Source organism: Cajanus cajan, chromosome 3, assembly GCF_000230855.2.
Source record: "Cajanus cajan strain Asha chromosome 3, NIPB_CcT2T_4, whole genome shotgun sequence".
NCBI classification, from domain to species: domain Eukaryota; kingdom Viridiplantae; phylum Streptophyta; class Magnoliopsida; order Fabales; family Fabaceae; genus Cajanus; species Cajanus cajan.
Genome location: NC_138519.1, coordinates 69,352,941 through 69,372,575, shown reverse-complemented (window position 1 = coordinate 69,372,575; position 19,635 = coordinate 69,352,941). Strand labels below are relative to the sequence as shown.

The 19,635-nt window shown below is 33.1% G+C and overlaps 1 protein-coding gene across 1 annotated transcript; it reads right to left on the bottom strand.

The window, feature by feature from the left end:
• Positions 1-241: 241 nt before the first annotated feature.
• LOC109801594 (uncharacterized) lies at positions 242-11,922 on the bottom strand. The gene is made up of 14 exons (XM_020362738.3): positions 11,441-11,922; positions 10,602-10,763; positions 10,415-10,480; positions 10,075-10,218; positions 9,826-9,939; positions 6,198-6,299; positions 5,936-6,121; positions 5,222-5,311; positions 5,006-5,140; positions 4,248-4,370; positions 2,758-2,843; positions 2,056-2,668; positions 1,846-1,923; positions 242-1,565 (listed from the first exon to the last, which is right to left on the bottom strand). Exons 1-14 carry the CDS (start codon positions 11,699-11,701, stop codon positions 537-539), a joined length of 3,189 nt encoding a protein of 1,062 aa, XP_020218327.1. The 5' UTR covers positions 11,702-11,922; the 3' UTR covers positions 242-536.
• Between the last annotated feature and the right edge of the window lie 7,713 nt (positions 11,923-19,635).

Sequence of the window (19,635 nt, the reverse complement as noted above, 5' to 3'; positions counted from 1 at the left end):
GAAACGGGTCGACTGCATAACCGATCCAACTTCATATTCAAACCGGCTGGACCACCGGTTCCCGGTCCAACCGGTCCGACCGGCCAGGTCGGTCCGGGTTTTAAAACACTGGGTAAAAGAGCGCTCCTCAGTTGACCAAATTTTTTTCAATCTGTACTTCAAAAACAATTAGTCCATGATGTTGGGCACACGGAAGCCTAGTTTCAATCTAAATTTAGCTCAATCTAATATGCAAACAATGTTAATGGAGTTAACAAATAAATACAAATAAAAACTATACAGATGTATTAAATACAACTGACTCGAGCAATCAATAAATAAAAGATCGGGCCATTAAAATTTTCTACGGCCTGAATGATAATCATTGCTAGTAAACGCAAGCAAGCAAACACACCCAATGTGTAAAATCACTAAACAAAAAAAAAGCTAAATTCACACATTTCTAGTCTGCATCTCAGCAACCGAGGTACGAATGAGATTTAGAACAACCCAGGTGAGATGATATGCACCAGACAAATACAAATCCTCAAAATCTGCTACGACTTCTGAAGAACACATTTTTCATAGAGAGCAATAAGATCTTTCTTGTTGGGATTCTTCAACCGAAGAAGCTGATCACCATAGTTATGTTTTGTCAATTCTTGCTTAAGCTTCTGCATGGTAAACTTTTTATAGTCCTCCTCATTTGTTTGCTGACTAAGATTCTCTTCGGTACCCTCAAAGATGGAACCACCATCTTCTGGCTGTGTGTACTTGAGAGGACTGGATGTACTCCTAGTTCTTTTCGTTCCCTTTACAATTCTAGGGCTTGTATCCATCTCATCGCCAACGTTGTCATCTACCCTCATACGTTTACCATGGGAAGCAGTGTTTAGCTTACTGTCGAATGCAGTTTCATTCAGTCGAAATTTAGTCAGCTCTTGATGGAGAGAATCAATTTTGGCTTGTGCAGATTGCAACTGCAGAGAGAGAGCCTCAGCACGGTTATTTGCCTGTGCATGTGCTTCACGTTCTGTTTCCAGAAGTTGTTCAAGAATCTGTGCACTATTTCGCCGGTGTGTTTTATCTTTATCCAAAAGGGCTTCCAAATCCTTCTCTCTCTGTTGCACCTTTTCCTCTAGTTTCACAGCTCTGCTAAGTGCATCCTTCTCCGAATCCCTTACTCTCTGTAATTCAGCTTCGAGATTATCTTTCTCCCTCCCCAAATTTTCAATTCTCCTCCCAGCCCTCTCAATCTCTGCCAGTCTTTCCATTGCAAGTCTCTGCATTTCACTCTTCTCCTTCTGAGCCATGCCTGCTTCAGCCCGTGCTTTATCAGCCACTTCAGTAGCCCTTGCAGCTTCTTTTTCAGCAGTTTTACACCTTTCCTGGACCTCATCAAATCTTTTGAATTCAGACTCATACTTCTGTTCTAGATGGTTCTTCTCCTGCCGAAATACCATTGCTTCCCTCTCATATGATTGGGCCTTGGCATTTTCAGCTTTCAATTTCTCAGTCAACTCTTTAATTTCAATCCTCAGTGATGATATTTCTGTATCATAACTCCTTATCTTAGATTCTGCAGCCTGCAAGGTCAGATGCAGCATTTATTCTCAAAAGAGCTGAACATGCAAATATAAATAATAGACAAGAAACCTAGGTAGTAGAGACCATGCATAAGCTCAGGCCTCAATACACATGCATGACCATAACAAAAGACCTAGAATAAATGAAATACGCCAGATGCATCAAGAATATATAAAAATAAATAAATCATTATACACATGCATGACATAAGTCTTATCGTTTTTAGTGCACGTGATAATAGTGCTTCTCCGGGACACTTCTTAGAACCAAGAATCTCACCTTCAACTCCAAATTCAGGGTTGTTAAACACTTCTCAGCATGCTCAATTTTTGCAATTTTCTCCTTTATTTCATCTTCCTGCATAGTTAGCAAGGAGGAAAAATTAAGAACCCAAGTTTGCAAACCATTATGGAACTTTATGTAATAGCGAAACTAAGTGAAATATATTTGTTAAAGAAATGAGCAGGAATTTCAGGAAGGAGAGCTCACTTTTTCAGCCAAAGTTCCAGAAAATTCTTCTCTTAAAGCATCTTCCCTCAATTGTGTCTGCTTGTTTGTGCGCTCCTGCACAATAGCTGCTTTCTCTAAAGCAGATTTTGCTTCTCTAATGGCAATATCATACTTTCGTTTCCACTCCTCTGCCTCCTCTTGAGCAGACTGAGCTTGTTCCTTTGCTGCTGCCAATCTTGCTTCAGCAGCACCACTTCGGGACTTGAGAGCTGCTATTTCAGAACTAGCTTGATCTTCTTCAGCTTTCTGCCTTGATAAGACTTGCTCATATTTCCTTTTCCAATCCATGGATTCCTGCTTGGTAGAGTCCAGTGTTTTCAATAAACTAGAGTACCTCTCGTCCAGTGAGCGACGATTAGCTTGCAGATCAGTTATGCGGTTCATATATTCATCCGTTAGTTTCTTCTTATCATTGATGGCATCCTCATATCGCTTAATGTAGTCTGATTTTTCACCTTCACTGGCTTCCAGCCGTTTCATCAGAAGGGCCATCTTATCTTCAATCAACCGGCATTGTAAAGCATGGGAACTCTTCTCTGATTCAACTTTAGCTATTAGCCTCTTGATAAGGTCGAGCACAGGGCCTTCAAAACTATTGACAGCAACATTGAAATTATTATAGAATAAGTCAATAAAAAGATGCACCAAAAGAAAACTGTGCAGAAAGATATCATGACAAACCTTTGTTGCAAGAAGACAGCAAGTCTTTGCCACTTTCCCGGACCTTGAATAGTTTGTTCATATTCAGATAAAAGAGCATCAAGAACCTACACCAAACATACATTATAATCCTAATCATTTCAATCTTGAATTTTGCAGAAGAATCCATGGACTCTTGTTTTTCCTTTCCAGGTCTCAAAAACACGGAAGGATAGATTATCTCAAATTGAGAATCATCAGTAATAAGAAATTACAACACAACTTTCAAGATGAACAAACATATCACTTAAAATCAAAATATCCTTGGTTTTTCTTTGCAAAAGCAGAAGCAATTAACTATTTGGCATAAAACCTACAGAACAATCATCATGAATGTTAGCAAATCTGCAAAATTTGCTAAGCGTACAAAGATGCAAATTTTATATGTAAAACAAAATATTATATGAAAAGACATTAAAAAAATGTTGCATTTTCTGTACTTTTTGTTTCTAGCAAGGGGACAGAGAAGTGACAACATAGGTTAGGCCACACAACCAGGTGACTGATAAATGATAATTATATATGAATGAAGTGGCAGCACTATCAAAAACTATGCAGAATGGGAACCTTCAGTAGCAGTTAAATGAAGAAAGAGAATATTGTGTTCAATAGTTGGCATGACAAGTTAAAAAAAATTGTTAGTCATATAAATTTGATGTATTGAGAATGTTAAAATGGATGAATGGCCACACAAGAAAGGACATGATAAAAAAGTTATTGTACACAAAAAGATGGTTTGAACATAATAAATAAAATAAAATAAAAAAAAGTCGCTAGAAGCACTGGCAAGAAGATTAGATTGCATGGTTTTTAACCCTATCAAAAAGGGAATAGAGGGAAACCAAAAAGGACATTGAAAATGATTAAAAAGGATCTCATGGTGAATAGTATCCCTTAGAATGTGGTTTTTAAGCAAGTTCAATGGTGTTGTATGATTCATGTAAATGACTCACCTAGTAGGATAAAGTTGTTGCATAAATTGTTGTAATGAATTGTATCAAATTGAGATTAAAGCGACACTTAACGTGAAAAATTGCTTTTAAATAGAAGTTTCAAACATAACATTACTTGAAATTCAAATTTAGTCAATTAATTTTGCAAAACCAAGATCATTCAAAGTCTAGTTCATAACCACTCACCCAGACACACTCAAGCAACTCAGCTTGTTATTGGTGACTAGAAAAACATTATGAATTATAAAAATATTCCATACAGAAGAATGATTTTATACAGCAGCAACATGCATAAAAGCTCTCTTCATATTTGGAATGCCTTTTCTAAACAAATTATGTGATGTTCCCATTAAACAATAAAAATGTAAAAGCAAAGGTAAGGAGAAAAAGGGTTTCTTTCAATGATATTCCACTCCAACATGTTGGGGGAAAGGGGAGTTTCTTTGCTAAATAGGAGCCAGAAAACAAAGCATTGAAACAGGCTTAATCCATATTTTTCATTAAAACCACAAACGTTACCTTTGCAACATTATCAATCTTTGCATCAGACGCATTACAAGCTGCCCTCAGCCTCTTTTCCATTGACTGTATTGCATTTGAGCACTTTAGATCTGCCTCCATGAATGCATTCCTCCTATAGTCCTGTTAAGCAATACATTATTAACATCCAACACAACATAGACAGCAATACAGCATTGGCCCCAGGCCCCTCAAATTAATAAAAGGCAAGTGCATAAATATTTACCATGAAAAAGAAAACCCCCTCTTCAACCCTAATCTCACATCCTATAAAATACTTCAAATTTGATCAACATTTGATGGGTCATCTAATTCTAGGCCCAAACTCAAACTGCTGCATGTATACTATTGTAGGGCCGAGACAACAAAGGAGGGTAGAGAGGAAAGGAATTAGCATATAGGATGACAAGTTCTATCAGTAGATAAGCTAGATGGTTCTCTCAACAAGAGCAGAGGGATCAAAAACAAAAATATATCAAAAGTATAAGTTATATCTTCCAATTATTCTGTAAATCCTCTAAGTACTAACTCATAAGTAAATGACATCAGAGGTGAACACATGCTTCAAATAATAGCCAAAGAAACTCCATTGCAAATATGACTATAAACTGCAACAAACCAACCCCTACCAGGCTACCACCCCCACTGAAAATAGAGAGACCTGAGCCAACAAATAATTATATTTACACTAACATGCACATGACTTTTCAACATTAAGTTTTATCAGTTAATCCTACTGAATTTGAAATACGCAATACCTCAAATGCCTTTTTGAAGAATTTCTGAAGAAGGTCCTCATATTTCTTCCTGGCTGAACCTACTCCTACGGCACATGCATTGAAAGCAGCCAGTGACTTTTGAACTGCTTGTTCATGGGCTTCCCTCATAGCAACCTAGAAACATTGCAATTAGAAAATAAAAGGAAAAGAATTATAATCATCATTTACTTCAAGCAGATAGAATAGGTTACTCACTTCATCAGGTGGCGTTGAGCGATCAAACGAAGACATATAAATATCAGTAGCAGAGTCATATGCCCTACGACACTCAGCTTCTTCAACACTCTGCAAGCCAACAAAAATAAAACCAATTCTGAGCAAACAAAAACGTCAAGAACAATCGACATGCTAAAATATTATATATTATGACATTTTCTTCCCCATATTCTAGCAAACTATTTTATAAAAAACTCTACAAAATGCCATGTTTCTCTATTCATTAACAAATAAAATACACTTGGTAAGAAGAACAAATGACATTCCAGTAGGTATAAACTACAAAACAACTTCAAGTGTCTCAGAGAGTAATCATCCACATTAAAAACGGCATGCAAATTAGAACAATAAATGAAATGAAATTTTCCTTCAATTACTAATTGAATTTCCACTTCCAGATACTGTCATTTATGAGCAAGCAACATCAATAATCAAAGTTTTACCGATCATATTATTTCCCGGATAGCCCTAATCTTGAAGGAAAAAGAAAAATAATGTCAAGCAAAATTTAAGGGAAGTAAAATGAAAAATAGGACATTAGATGGCTAAAAAATATATTAAGCATTTGAGAAAAGCCACTAAAATGACATTTTATTACCACATGTCCAAAAATTTATTTTTGAGATATAGTTATAGTGTTATTCATCTCCCTCTCACTAAGCCAAAATTATAATTTAAAGATATAATATTAACCTGCCAGGAGGAAGAAATTGTAGGCACAGCACCATGGTTGAGCGCATCCAGATAGGATTGAGTTATACCAACCAATACAGGGCCAGTCATCATAGTTGCCCCAACTTGTTTTGGCCTTGTTCTCTCAAAAACAAACTTCGTCAAAGCATCAAGGCCAGATCGAAATTCTGGTCTTAATTTTTGCAGCTGCATATTTATGATAAAATATCAAAATGTGACAACAAAAAAACTAAAAAAGAAAGTCAGCTGATAGATTACTTACTGATATCTGGTCCAGTCGCTGCAGGTCATTTTCATTGTTCAAAGGTCGCACAAGAGTGAAACATTCCCTGTCTGGGAATAAAGCCCGAATGGAATCTCGAATCTACTGATTAATTTTGTCAGAAAATTAATGATTCCAGAGAGAAAATAAAGTTCATATTTTCCACTTTCCGATAAACCATAAAAACAAAAAAAATAAAAAAATAAAAGCTTGAAAAATGTATTTTCAAAAATTATAGTTTGCAACTCATGATGAAAAGAAGTAAAAGAAAAACATAGCTGTAGTAGAAAGAAAGCAGAGCACAGAAAATCTTGTGGAAAACATTCCAAATTGATGAAATCTATAACAGAGGTTCAAGCGTAGAAAATTATCATTATCCTAAATGATTCAAAGTAATGAAATTAAATTCAAGGCCCAAGATTTACCAAATATTCCATTCATTTGTCAATTTTACAGGGTTTGATGTCTTGTGCTCAGATATTGTTTAGGGTTTATTAGTGAAGAAAATCAAATTAAACTGGCAATCAGAACAGATCCTAATTACTCAAAATTTGTACAAGTCAGTTAAAGAATTTCAAGATCATCAAATATTCAGAGGCATTGGAGAGGCTCTAATTGTAAATTTGGAAGAGTATATCTGCATTAACTTGCTAGTTGGAGCATGAGCATACTTGACAAAGAACACCATTTGGTGAACATGCTGTCAGTGAAGTGCTGACAACACCTTAATCAGTGTTAAGCACACAAGTATGAGAATTGGCAGGGTCTCTAACCAATGTGCATTAATAACACTGGAATCAACATGAAAAATGTGAATAGTAATATTGAGGCTTTCTGCACTTCATGCATTAGCAACGCTAAAGCAATTTTGCTCAGATCTAGACAGTTTTTGACAGTTATGAATCTCTCTTTCTCTGACATCAGGACTTAAGGAACTTCAATCTTTGAGGAATCAAGTTGCAAGTTCATCAATTTCTCATGGAGTTCTCCTTGGTTTCTTCTACTTCTCTTTTCATCTCTCTTACCATGTGAAACTGGATTTTTGTTTTTAAGTGATAGATCTCAACTGGGTATTAAGAAAGATTTGAAAGAAACGAAAGATTGTTGTAAAATTGTTCTTGAACCCTTGCTGGTCAACGCAAACCAAAAGGAAAGAATACAGTGATACAGGGCAAATTCAAGAGTGCCTATCTCTCCAGAATTATTCCACTATTTTCCTACCTACTTCTATGATTCTCTCATATTTATACAATTTAACTGCCTCCACAGAACAGCTATCAGTTAGTTAACATAATAACTAACTGTCCGCCCTTTTCCTCCTAACATAGACCCTCTTAACCATGGTTGTCAAACTCGCGAGTCAACTCGTAGACTCGGACGAGTTTACGATTCTAGAGGAGCAAAACTGGTTAACTCGCTTGTAGAATCGTTTTTGGGTAGACTCGGGTAGACTCAGGTAGACTCGGTCAGAATCGCGAGTCTGAGCCCGAGTCCACGAGTCTGGTTACATTTTTTTTTTGACCCCTAAATGGCCCAAAACGACGTCGTTTTTGCCTAGGGTTAGTTAGTAAGAACACCAGTTTCCCTGCGCGTGAGCTTCCTCCACCATTCTCACGTTTTTGAGTCTCCCTCCGCACCATTGGAACACCCATCTCCGCCTCAACGAACGCGCAGCTCCGCCTCAACGAACGCGCGTCTCCGCCGCTGCGAACGCGCGGCTCCGCCTCTGCGAACGCGCGTCTCCGCCGCTGCGAACGCACGTCTCCGCCGCTGCGAACGGTGCCGCAATCGAACACCGCCGTATACGAACGCCTCATTGCAGCTTCTGCCGCATACGAACGCCTCATTGCAGCTTCCAGCGTCATCGTGAATTCGTGAGTGTTACTTCTCAACCAATCCAGGTCTTAATGGAGAGAATGTCCAACCACCACTTAGGGATGAAAATGAAAATGTGGATGATGGTGGAAATGTTGAACTGGTTGGAGATTCAACCAATCCAACTTTAAATGACCTTGAGGATTTGGTCTTTGATGATGTGAATATTGAAGAACCCTTATCATCAAATGAAGAGGATGAGCTTGAAGAAAATGAAGATGATGATGATGCACATGCATTTGTTGGAGGATTGGACTTTGATTGATTAATTTAGATCTTGTTTTATGTTTTTGATTTGTGGACTTATGTGTTTTCGACTTTCGGTTGTTTATGTATGGTTAAGATTTGTATTATGACATTTTATTGTTGTTATTTGACTTATTTCAGACTTAGAATGTTGAAATAGTGATATCATATTGTGTGTGTTCATGTTTTTTAATATATTTTAATATTAGGTAGACTCTTACGAGTCTACGAGTCGAGTCTACGAGTCGAGTCTACGAGTCGAGTCTACGAGTCGAGTCTACGAGTCGAGTCTACCAGAGCTCCACGAGTTTGTGTAGATTCTCGAGTTTGACAACCTTGCTCTTAACTATGGGCCCCCTATCATTAAGAGATGAAGTATCCCAACCCTAACTTCATGTAATCTGGAATTTTGTTAATTCAAGATCACTATTTCTTATTGCTTGTTTGTTTCTAATATAATGCCTCAAATGAGCTTGCCACTAATAGTTGATAGTATCAAACTAAGACACTACATTTCTAATGGTAATAAGAAGATTGGACTAGGTATTGAAAATGAAACAAAGTAACATAATTAGGAATACTCTAGGGCTATATTTGACTCAACTTTTTATGGAAAACAATAGCTTTAAAAATAGAGAAGAAGCTATTCAGCAGTTTTAGAATAAAAAAAGATGACCCAGGAAGGGGTGGGGAGAGTGAGAGAGAAGTAAATTTTTTTTCTTTCTAAAAGCTCCTTCACCTAACTTTTGTAAACAGCTATTTGTTTCCCTTTTCCATCATAAAAGTTAAGCAACTTGAATTTTTAAGAGCTTGTCAAAAAACGTGTTTGACACAGTTTCTACTTTTAAGAAGAAAAGCTCAAAAACAAGTTGAGCAAAACACTACTTAGGCATAGAGATTAACAATTATGAGGTTTTAGGGTTTATTGAACTTGATGCTTGCTCTAATTAGGGTTTCTAAGGGTAAAGGGTTGATTTGTCAAGGAATTAAATTAAAATCATAATAATGAATCTAATCTTCAACTATATTTCTAGGACTTGCATAAGAATAACACTAGGGTTATATAGGATAAAAGGTTGGGAGAACTCAGAACTCATACCCTAACACTTCTTGCACAGAGAAAAACCATTGATTACAATCTTTCTTCAAAGTTCTTTGTGATTTTTTAATTGTTTTGTTCATTAATTGATTTATTGTTCATTATTGTAAGCAATCCTAATCCTTGAAGATTTCACTCAAATAAAGATAAATGCCCTGAGACAAAACTCTTTACTATGCATGGTTTGGTATACTTGCCAATCTCTTATCAGTCTTATTCCTTTGAGCTTCCCTATTTAATAATTTTGTTAAATAAGGGAATTATTGATAGAAGATAGGACAATTCATACAAGGAGAATGAGTATATTACCACTGAAGGCCTAGCAAATCAAACAATCCTAATATTCTAACATTAGTGATATATCTCAATTGCTTCTTGGAATGACTAAATTAGGAAGCAGAAAGATACCTCATTTTTAGCCGCTATATCTCTTCCACTCCCTTGGACAGGCCTCAAGGCAAGTTCCAGATAGTCACGTGGTGTTATTTTTCTGTTATCTTCTGTTAGGTCCAAATAAAAGTCCTGCAAGCAAGAGAATTGAAAAATGAAGCAAAAAATGAAACTATACAATATACAGTCAAAGTATGTTACCATAACCATCACTACAGTATTATGGCAGATATGTTTGCCCAATATATGCAATGATATGTGACCTACCCTTAAGAGCCAAACAAAAATTGGGGAAAACTGTCCTAGCTCAGACGCAGAAGTCTTTCCTCCAGATGCTCGAACACGAATGTGCTTTGTCATTTGAGTGACAAGAGAAAGACGATCAAGGGCAGCCTCATCTATACCACCCATCTGGGCAAAAGAAATGGCATCAGCATTCCAATTACAGCATGAAATCCACAAAGGTTGGGAGGTGAAGAGGGAATCAAATTCAATGCTATATAACAGACTCACAAATTGATCATGACATGTCAAAACCAAGGCACATACAACTAAAAACAAAAGCAATTATACAACAACAATATTGGTTTGAAGAAGTTGTGCCAACCTGGTTATAAACGAACATGCTAGACAAAAGAACAGCCAGAGAGAATATCTGGGTGCTGTATGTTCCCTGTATAGTTAAAAAATTATAGAGAGTAAGGCAAGATAGCAATGATTAGAAATTGACTGCATACATGTACACAAGAAAATAAGCATATATATTTTAACCATTAGAAAACTGAAAAGCTGACCGTTTGATCATAAGCATCTATTCCTTCACTATCTAAAAGCAGAAGATTGTACTCTGTTCCATCAAGAGCAGTCCTCTTCAAAGGTGTACTCCATAACCAAAGCCCTTTGGTACATGGCCGATGTGTTGACGCCACTTGAAACCCACTACTCCTTCCCAAGAGCTGAAATACAAAAAAAAATAAGACGCAAATCTACAATACAGATTATAATAACAAAGTCCCACTCATTTGGTTATTTTATTCAAGAGCATAAGAAACAATGCCAGCGGAAAAATTACATCTAAGACTCAAACAAAAGCAAGAATTATAGCAAAAAATGTTCCCAATCATGTCAGTAAACAGTTCGACAGCACAAAAAGAAGTCCCAAAGTATTTCTCTTTCACACATGCAAAAACTATCCACAGAATTTTGCACCCAAATTTTCAACTCGAACCAAAAGGAAACAATAATCTTCAAAGTAATAGTTACAGACGAATAAGCAAACAAGCAGACGCTCAAAATCACACAGCCAATTTCCTATTAGTCCGTAAGAACAGTCCACAAGCCTTCCTACTAGGTTTCGAACTTTGTGTTCGAACCAGGTTATAACCAAAATCACCCTGAGCAAAAACTTTAAACAACAGAAAACGATGTTCGCGCCAAAAGTAATCAAAAACCAGACACGCATCAGTCACAGGAAGTGATACCGCGGCATAAACACTAATTACCACTGAACAATCTACGGTTATCGTACCAAACAACAGTCCACGCGTCAAAACCCTAATTACCAATGCAAGAGTACACTCAAAACCCTAAACTCCAAAAATCGAAGAAATTCTCACTCCAATTGGAAAATCACCTGGTTCAAGATAAAACTCTTGCCCTGTCGCGCGCGGCCGCAGACGGAGACGACGCCGATGGGTTCCTTGACGAGTTGGAGCGTGGCGACGGCTTCCGGATCCATGCGGAACTTTCCCTTCTCGTCGCAGTAGACGAGGCGTATGGGCCTGGCGGGGCCGGTGACCGGAGACGCCGACGAGGACGACGGCCTCGACGCCGCCGCGGAGGGCGGTGACGCGTCGGCGGGGCTGTCCCTGCCTCGGTTGAAATACTTGAGCATTCTCGCGGTTTGCTTTTGTTTGTTTTTTTTTTTTTCCTCTTTCTCTGTTTCTGTGCTTCCTTTTATGTCTGGGTTGAAGAATTACTGTTATTATAGTATTGATTTGCCTTTTTCTTTTGATGCGGTTTAAAATTGGCGAGGGAAACAAAAGGAAAGTTCAGAGAGAGAGAGAGAACGATGCTTTGTTGCATCACTTCTCTGTATTTTAAGTTTGCATCGACGGACCACAGCGTGGGTATAAAGCAAGCATTTAAATATTTTTTTTAACTTATTATTGAGACATTGTTTAGAGAAATTTTATTATTGGGACACTTTTTTTTCGCTTGCAAAATTCAAAATTTTTATCATGTTAATAAAAAAATAAATTTATAAAAAAAGTTAATGATAGAAATTTAAAAAATTATAAAATTATAAAAATATTAAATTATAGAGATTAAAAATATTAAAAAAGATAAATACATAAACTTATAAATGTTCATTCCAAAAAATAATATCCTATTTTTAAAAATAATAATATTATTACATTATAGTGAAATATATTGTTTAGTTTTACACGAGGGTAATCATTTTATAATATTTATTTATTGGTTAAAACCCTAATTTGGTCTTTTATAATATTAAAAAATTTCAATTTGGTCCATTTTAATTTTTTGTTTCAATTTAGTCCCAATTTATTTTAAAATTTTCAACTTGGGACTTCCGTCCAAATTTCACAAACGGCATTAAAGGTCCGAGAGAATCACGCCCGTGATTCCAAATCACTGTCGGAATCACAGGCGTGATTCTCATGGTCGTGATTCTCATGGTCGAGATTCTCACACCTCTTTTCGTACCTCTTAATCTCAGTTGGTTCCCAAGTCGTGAGAATCACAACCATGATTTGGAATCACGACCGTGATTCACTCGAACCGTTAACGCCATTTGTGAAATTTGGACGAAAGTCCCACATTGAAAATTTTAAAATAAATTAGGACTAAATTGAAACCAAAAATTAAAATGAAACCAAATTGAATTTTTTTAATATTTTAAGGACCAAATTAGGGTTTTAGCCTTATTTATTTAATGAAAGAAGGAAAATGGGTTAGGTTGACCTAGTTTAATGAACTTTTAAGAGATGGGTTAGGCAGAATTAATGCATCTGTTTCATTTTGTGCTCTGAAGGATTAAAAGAGAAAAAGGAAGAAAAGGAAAGAGTTTTAAAGATAAGTGCTCAAAGTCATCTCAAATGGCATCAAACTAATCTCATTGACACGATAAGGTACGGGGCAAGGAAATGAGTGATTCATGTGTGGGATTGCAATAGATAATGGATAGTAGGAGAAATCCCTAAATTCTTAAGATTTCCCCAAATTCTATTTTGATGTTGCAATTGGTGATTCAATTAGGTTCTGTATTAGTTTATGATCGTGTTTCTTGTTTAGTTCGTTAAAAATTGGGGTTCTTATCAATAATTGAGTCTTTTGGAATGTCTCTATGAGTTAGGTTTCATTAGGAATTGGATATTGTTAAATGAGATGTGAGCTCGTGAAATTGATGATGCATGTTGTATTTTGGTGTGACAATACATGTTTTTTGATCGATTGAATTAGTGAAAGAATGATTGCATGATTGATCTTGAATTTCTGGCATGTTCTGTTTGTACTACGTTTTCTGGAAGACATGTTGGCATCAGGCTTGCATTCATACTGATGAATGCGAAGCCTAGACAAAATCACGTCGTGCGTGAGGCGTATCACCCTAGGCGTGATAATGTGGGGAGCTCTTTGTGGCTATTTAGCGTCAAGCATGGATTCCTGGCACCGGGTACGAGAGAGACTTGGTGCTCTCTAAGGCTCCTTAGCATCAAGAAAAATTATAATTTTGTTGAGCGTAAAAAACCAATTGTGTACTCTCCGTAGTGGTTTAAGCCAGGCGCAACTTGGTGAAGTCTGACGTAGTCTATGTATGTGCTATATGTATTGATGTATTTTGATGATAATTGTGAGTTGTATGGTGTACCTAGATAGCTATTGTATGACTAAGCATGAATGGTGTGTAATTGAATGAGTTGATGTGGGAAATGTGATTGGGTGTGGAATGGTTATAAGATGTGGATTTATATTAATTGTGCATTGGCGTGAAAAAAAATGATGAAAGTATGAGGTGATGTGGTATGAGCATTGGTGCATGTTGCATACACATTTACCCCAGTCATAAGTGATGATTAACAGGGGATGTATCTTTATACACTAGCCGAAGTGGTGATAAATAGTGTAACACCAGTCACAAGAGATGTAAACGGTGTGTGATGCATTATTTATACATTAGCCTAAGTGGTTATTAACAGTGTGACACCAGTCATAAGTGATGTAAACGGTGTGACCATGCATGGTGGTGCCTGAGGAGGTTGATGGTCCACCCATTGTGCGACATTTTGAGTTGCTGCCTCTTAGGAGGTTGCATTACATATGCATTGATGTGAGCATGAACATGACACATGCATTGTATTATGATGTGATTATAGTGATATTAACTAGTGGATTCGTGAATCAATAATATTATTGTGATTGATTAATATTGTGAATTGTGTGTGGGTTGACTAGATGTTGGGGTGGAATTTCTGTCTTATGTTTCACATATAAATGTTTATTTTCCTCACCCATCTTCATTGTGGCGTATTTTAGGTAATGACTTAAGTGATGAGGTCGACACTCAAGGTGTCGAGAACTGAAGTGATGGATTCGCTCTGATAATGTGATATCGGGGCAATGAGATTAGAATAGTAGTTTATGACTTATTTGAACTACCATTTTTTTGTTAGACACAATGTCAAACCCTATGCTTTATGACTTTGTTTTAATTTGGTTGGATGTTGCGAGATAGTTTTTATGTGAACCTATCTTACTTGCAAGTTTTAATTGAATTTTGTTCTTCTCAATTGTATTACCTATTGGGGTAGAATGGGTGTCACACAAAATACAAGAACTAAAAAGTAAATGAAATTGTAGAAAGTATTTCAATCTATTATTTTTTATCCAAACTAATTTAGTATCTAAAGATTATTTTTCTTGTACATAAAAATTACAAATATTTTTTTTGTGCATTATGCTACAATAAATAAAATATGACATCGAGACTGAATTGTGTTTCATTATATTGTTGTTTTTCGTATTCTTTTATATTTGTAGTAGTTGAATTTAAACTTATGTATAATAATTGGATTGTCAAGTTTTTATTTAAAATACTTATATTTTATTTGTTTTAATTTTTTTGGTTTGATTTATTCATCTAGAAATAGAATGTGAATCATTATGTAATTTTTTTTATTTTAAAAAAAGTTAAACATATAATTTAATCCTCATATATGTTGCAAATTCTTAATTTGGTCCTAATATGCAAATAAAGATATTAAACTATATCTTATATGCATAAATATTATTTATTTAGCCTTTATCATCGTTAATCTCTTTACACATTTTTAGTTTGGTTCCTATACATGTAAGACATTCTAATATATATGTTACACATATTTGTGATTGGTACCACATGCACGTAAGTTTGTGTCTCATCTCATATTTCCATGTAATTATATTTGTCTCTTGAGATTAATGATATGATGTATCGAGAATGGACTATTGTGGTTTGATGATGTTAATTATGTGTTTAATATTAATGTTATTGATATGAAGAATATGTTAAGTGTGTGACTATCCATCTTTTGTTTCATGTTATGAAATAGAAGGAAATGTTTCTCACTCACCTTGTTTTTACGATGTATGTTGTTGTAAGTGAAACTCATTAGGATATTGATGATGTTGTTGACAAGGCTTAAACTTTGTTCTGAAAGTGTTCTGATAGGATATGTGACATCGGGATTTAGAAGACTAAGATTGTTCTTGTTATTCTTATGATAAAACTTATATTTATACATGTATTTTCGCTTTATTGTTAAGTTATGTTTTAAGAGGTTGTTATATGAAACTCTTTACCTCACGTTGAAGACTACATTTTGATTATTTGTGCATGAATTTGGTTTTTTTAATTTTTCTTTTAAGTTTTCTTTAAGTTTCCTTGAGGATTTGTAAAGGTCAGCTTGTATCTACGTTTGCTATGACAAACTCTACCTTGCATATGTATATAAATGATAATCTAGAGCAAACTACAAGGAAAATGATAAATTGCGACGGACAAATTGCGGCAGTTATCTAGAAATCGTTGTCGCTTTGATATTACGACCCTTCATATGACAATTTTTCAAAACTGTCGCAAAATTGTTCAACATTGCGATTGTTTATCGTAAACCGTCGCAAAATTTTTTTAATATTGCGACAGTTAGTCATAAACCATCGCAAAATTTTTAGCATTGCGACGGTTTACTATAAACCGTCACAATCTACAAGACAATTTTTTTTATTAGAATTTAAAAGTTTTTTTTAAAGTATTATGTATATTATCTTAATGAAATTATATTTTATTAACAATTTTATATATACTTCCTTTAACATGAGGTACACGATTTTTTTTTCTTTATATAATTTCAAAATCGTGACTAGAATATAAATTTACCTTTCAACAAACTTATGAATTTATCTTGTATGTAAGATGTGTTAGAGTATATAAATAAATATAATTATCATTTTATAACTTAATTTTTGAGTTATCAAATCACATATTATTGAATAATTTACAATGCTAAATTTTATAAATTTTATTTTAAATGTCCATCTTTTTAACACTATTAAAAATATAAAAATAAATATGTTAAATTTTATAAAAATTCAGTTTAATTTATTTATGATATAAATATGTTTTTAATATCTAATATATATTTTTAGATGATAATTTATTTTAAAATATATCTTATAATAACAATTCTAAATGGAACATAAATCTTCTGATTTTTCTTATTTTGATTTTTTTAATCAATATATACAATTTTATTATTTTGATTTTTTCAATCAACGTATACAATAAATAAAAAACACAAAAGATAAACATGCATGGTACAAATTTTATTTTATCAAAAAATTATTTATTTTAATATATTACATTATATATGTGAATATTAAGACATATATATATATACATTATATATTATAATTAAACTTTTTAAAAAAATTAATTCATTATTAAGAATTTTTTTTATCACATGAGAATTAATTTCTTTCAAAAATTTGACAGATATCAAATAAATAAACATTTTTTCTGAATCTATATTTTTATTTTATTAGAATATAATTTTTATTTTTTAAAATATATTATTTTTTTAAATAAAAAATTATGTATATGTCAAATAGTAGTGGGGGCAAGTGCCCCACTATTCCAAACGTGCATTCGTCCCTATATATATATATATATAATATAGGGGGTTATAATTATACCAGTGTAACTTTTACTAAGTATTATGCCGCTCAATAACTTTATATTAAATGTGAATTTTGTAAATCCAACCGTTAAATTGAAAGTTCATATCACTTTATAAATGTATATCAAATTTTGTTAAAATTGAACAACAACTGGAAGGTAATCAAAGTGTTTATATTTTAGTGTATTTTGAAATGAATATATTACATCAATTTTATTTTATAAAAATGAAGTATCAAATCATCTTGGATTAATATAAAGTTTTGTATATATAATCTATGAGAGATATGAACTTTCAATCTAACAGTTCGATTTACCAAATTCACATTTAATATAAAGTTATTGGGCGGTGTAATACTTAGTAAAAGTCACATTTAATATATATATATATATATATATATATATATATATATATATATATATATATGTATATATATATATATAAGGGGGGTTATAATTATAAACCCTAAACCCTATATATATATATATAATAAACCGATGTAATTATAACCCCCCTTATATATATATATATACATATATATATATATATATATATATATATATATATATATATATTAAATGTGACTTTTACTAAGTGTTACACCGCTCAATAACTTTATATTAAATGTGAATTTTGTAAATTCAACCGTTAAATTGAAAATCTTTTACTCTTAAATCATATATACAAAATGTTATATTAATCGAAGATGATTTCTTATAAAACAAAATTAAATCTGTCGGAAAATTTATATTTTCGATGAGAATTTTTTTGTAGGAAAAGCTATATTATTGATGGAATATTTCAGAAAATTTATATTTGTCGAAAATGTAAGAACTGGTTTTAAATTTGATATGAAAATATTATGATATAATTAGATAAGATTTTAAGTTAGTATTTTACTAATGGTTGATAATTAAAAAATAAAACAAGGATAAATACATTTTTTGAATTTTATATGTTTGATTTAAGATAACTTACAAAATAACTCTTGGTAAAGTTATTCCGCTCAATAACTCATGGTGTGTGTTGAATTTCATCGATCCAATTAATTGTTAATTTAAAAGTTATTAAATTTTACTAATAATTATTATAAAATCTTAATTATTTTAAATTATTTTAAATTATTTAACTAAAATCTTATTGACAATTTACTATATGATCTTAATATTTTTGTATAACTAATATCTGGTTTTAAATTTGATATGAGAATATTATATATAATTAGATAAGATTTGAAGTTAGTATTTTATTAATAGTTGATAATTAGAAAATAAAACAAGGATAAATACATTTTTTTGAATTTTATATGTTTGATTTAAGGTAAATAAATATATTAAATTAATTAATAATTTATTTAAAATATTAAAATTTAATTTATAAGTATGTAATAAATAAATATTTATAATTTTATAAATTATATTATCATTATAAATTATAAAATTAAATAATTTAAATTATAATTTTAAATAGAAATAAGTAGATGTTAATTATAAAAGTAATTACATATAAATAAAGAATAACTAAATATATTATTATTATTATTATTATTCGTAATATAAAATTATTATATATTATTATTATAGTACAAATATGAGATTGTATATTTGAGGATGACTTAAATGAATTAATTTGTACAAGTTATACTGACAACATACATATACATTTCGGTAGCTTACTCATCAGAACTTCACAGTTAAGCGTGTTTGACCTGGAGTAGTACAGGAATGGGTGACCTTCTGGAAAGTTTCCCAGAAATTGCACAAGTAAGGATAAAACACGCTAAACTGTGAAATATCGTGAAATAGAACCATTGAGAGGCCAAATATGAGGATTGTTACATTAATAAATTTATTAAAATTAAAAAAAATTATAATTTCTGATGGGTAAAAAAAGGGTCGTAATATTAATTTAGAGGCAGTTGGTGCAACAGTTGATGAAAGGATCGCAATGTTAATATAGAGGCAGTTAGTGCGTCGGGTGCTTCAAGGGTCGCAATTCCAATTTTGCGACGGTTTGTGCAACGGTTCTGATAACCATCGCAAAATTGTCTGGTGACGGACAATTCTGTGACGGTTCCCAAACCGTCGCAATGTTGTCTTTGCGGCAGTTCTAACCATCGCAATGTAGGTCATATAACCGTCGCAAAATCGTCATTTTCTTGTAGTAAAAAGATATAAAAATATCAAACCTATGCATAAATAATAAAATTGTAGTCTTTAACCTGAGGTAACGAGTCTCACATAACAAACTCTTAAAATAAAGCTCTATAATACAACGAAAATACATATATAAACATAAGTTATATCATAAAAATAACAAGAATAATTATAGCCTAAACTTCGATGTCACATATCCTATCAAAACACTTATAGAATAAGGTCTAAGCCTTGTCACAAGAATCATCAATATCCCGATCAGTTTTACTTGTAACAACAACTTAGAAATAAAGGGAATGAAAAATATCTCACTTTAACTCATGACATGAAATAAAAGATGGATAACTACACGCACCCAACATATCCTTTAACATCAATATTAAACACATAATTAACATTATCAAACAACAATAACTCATTCACGAAACATCATA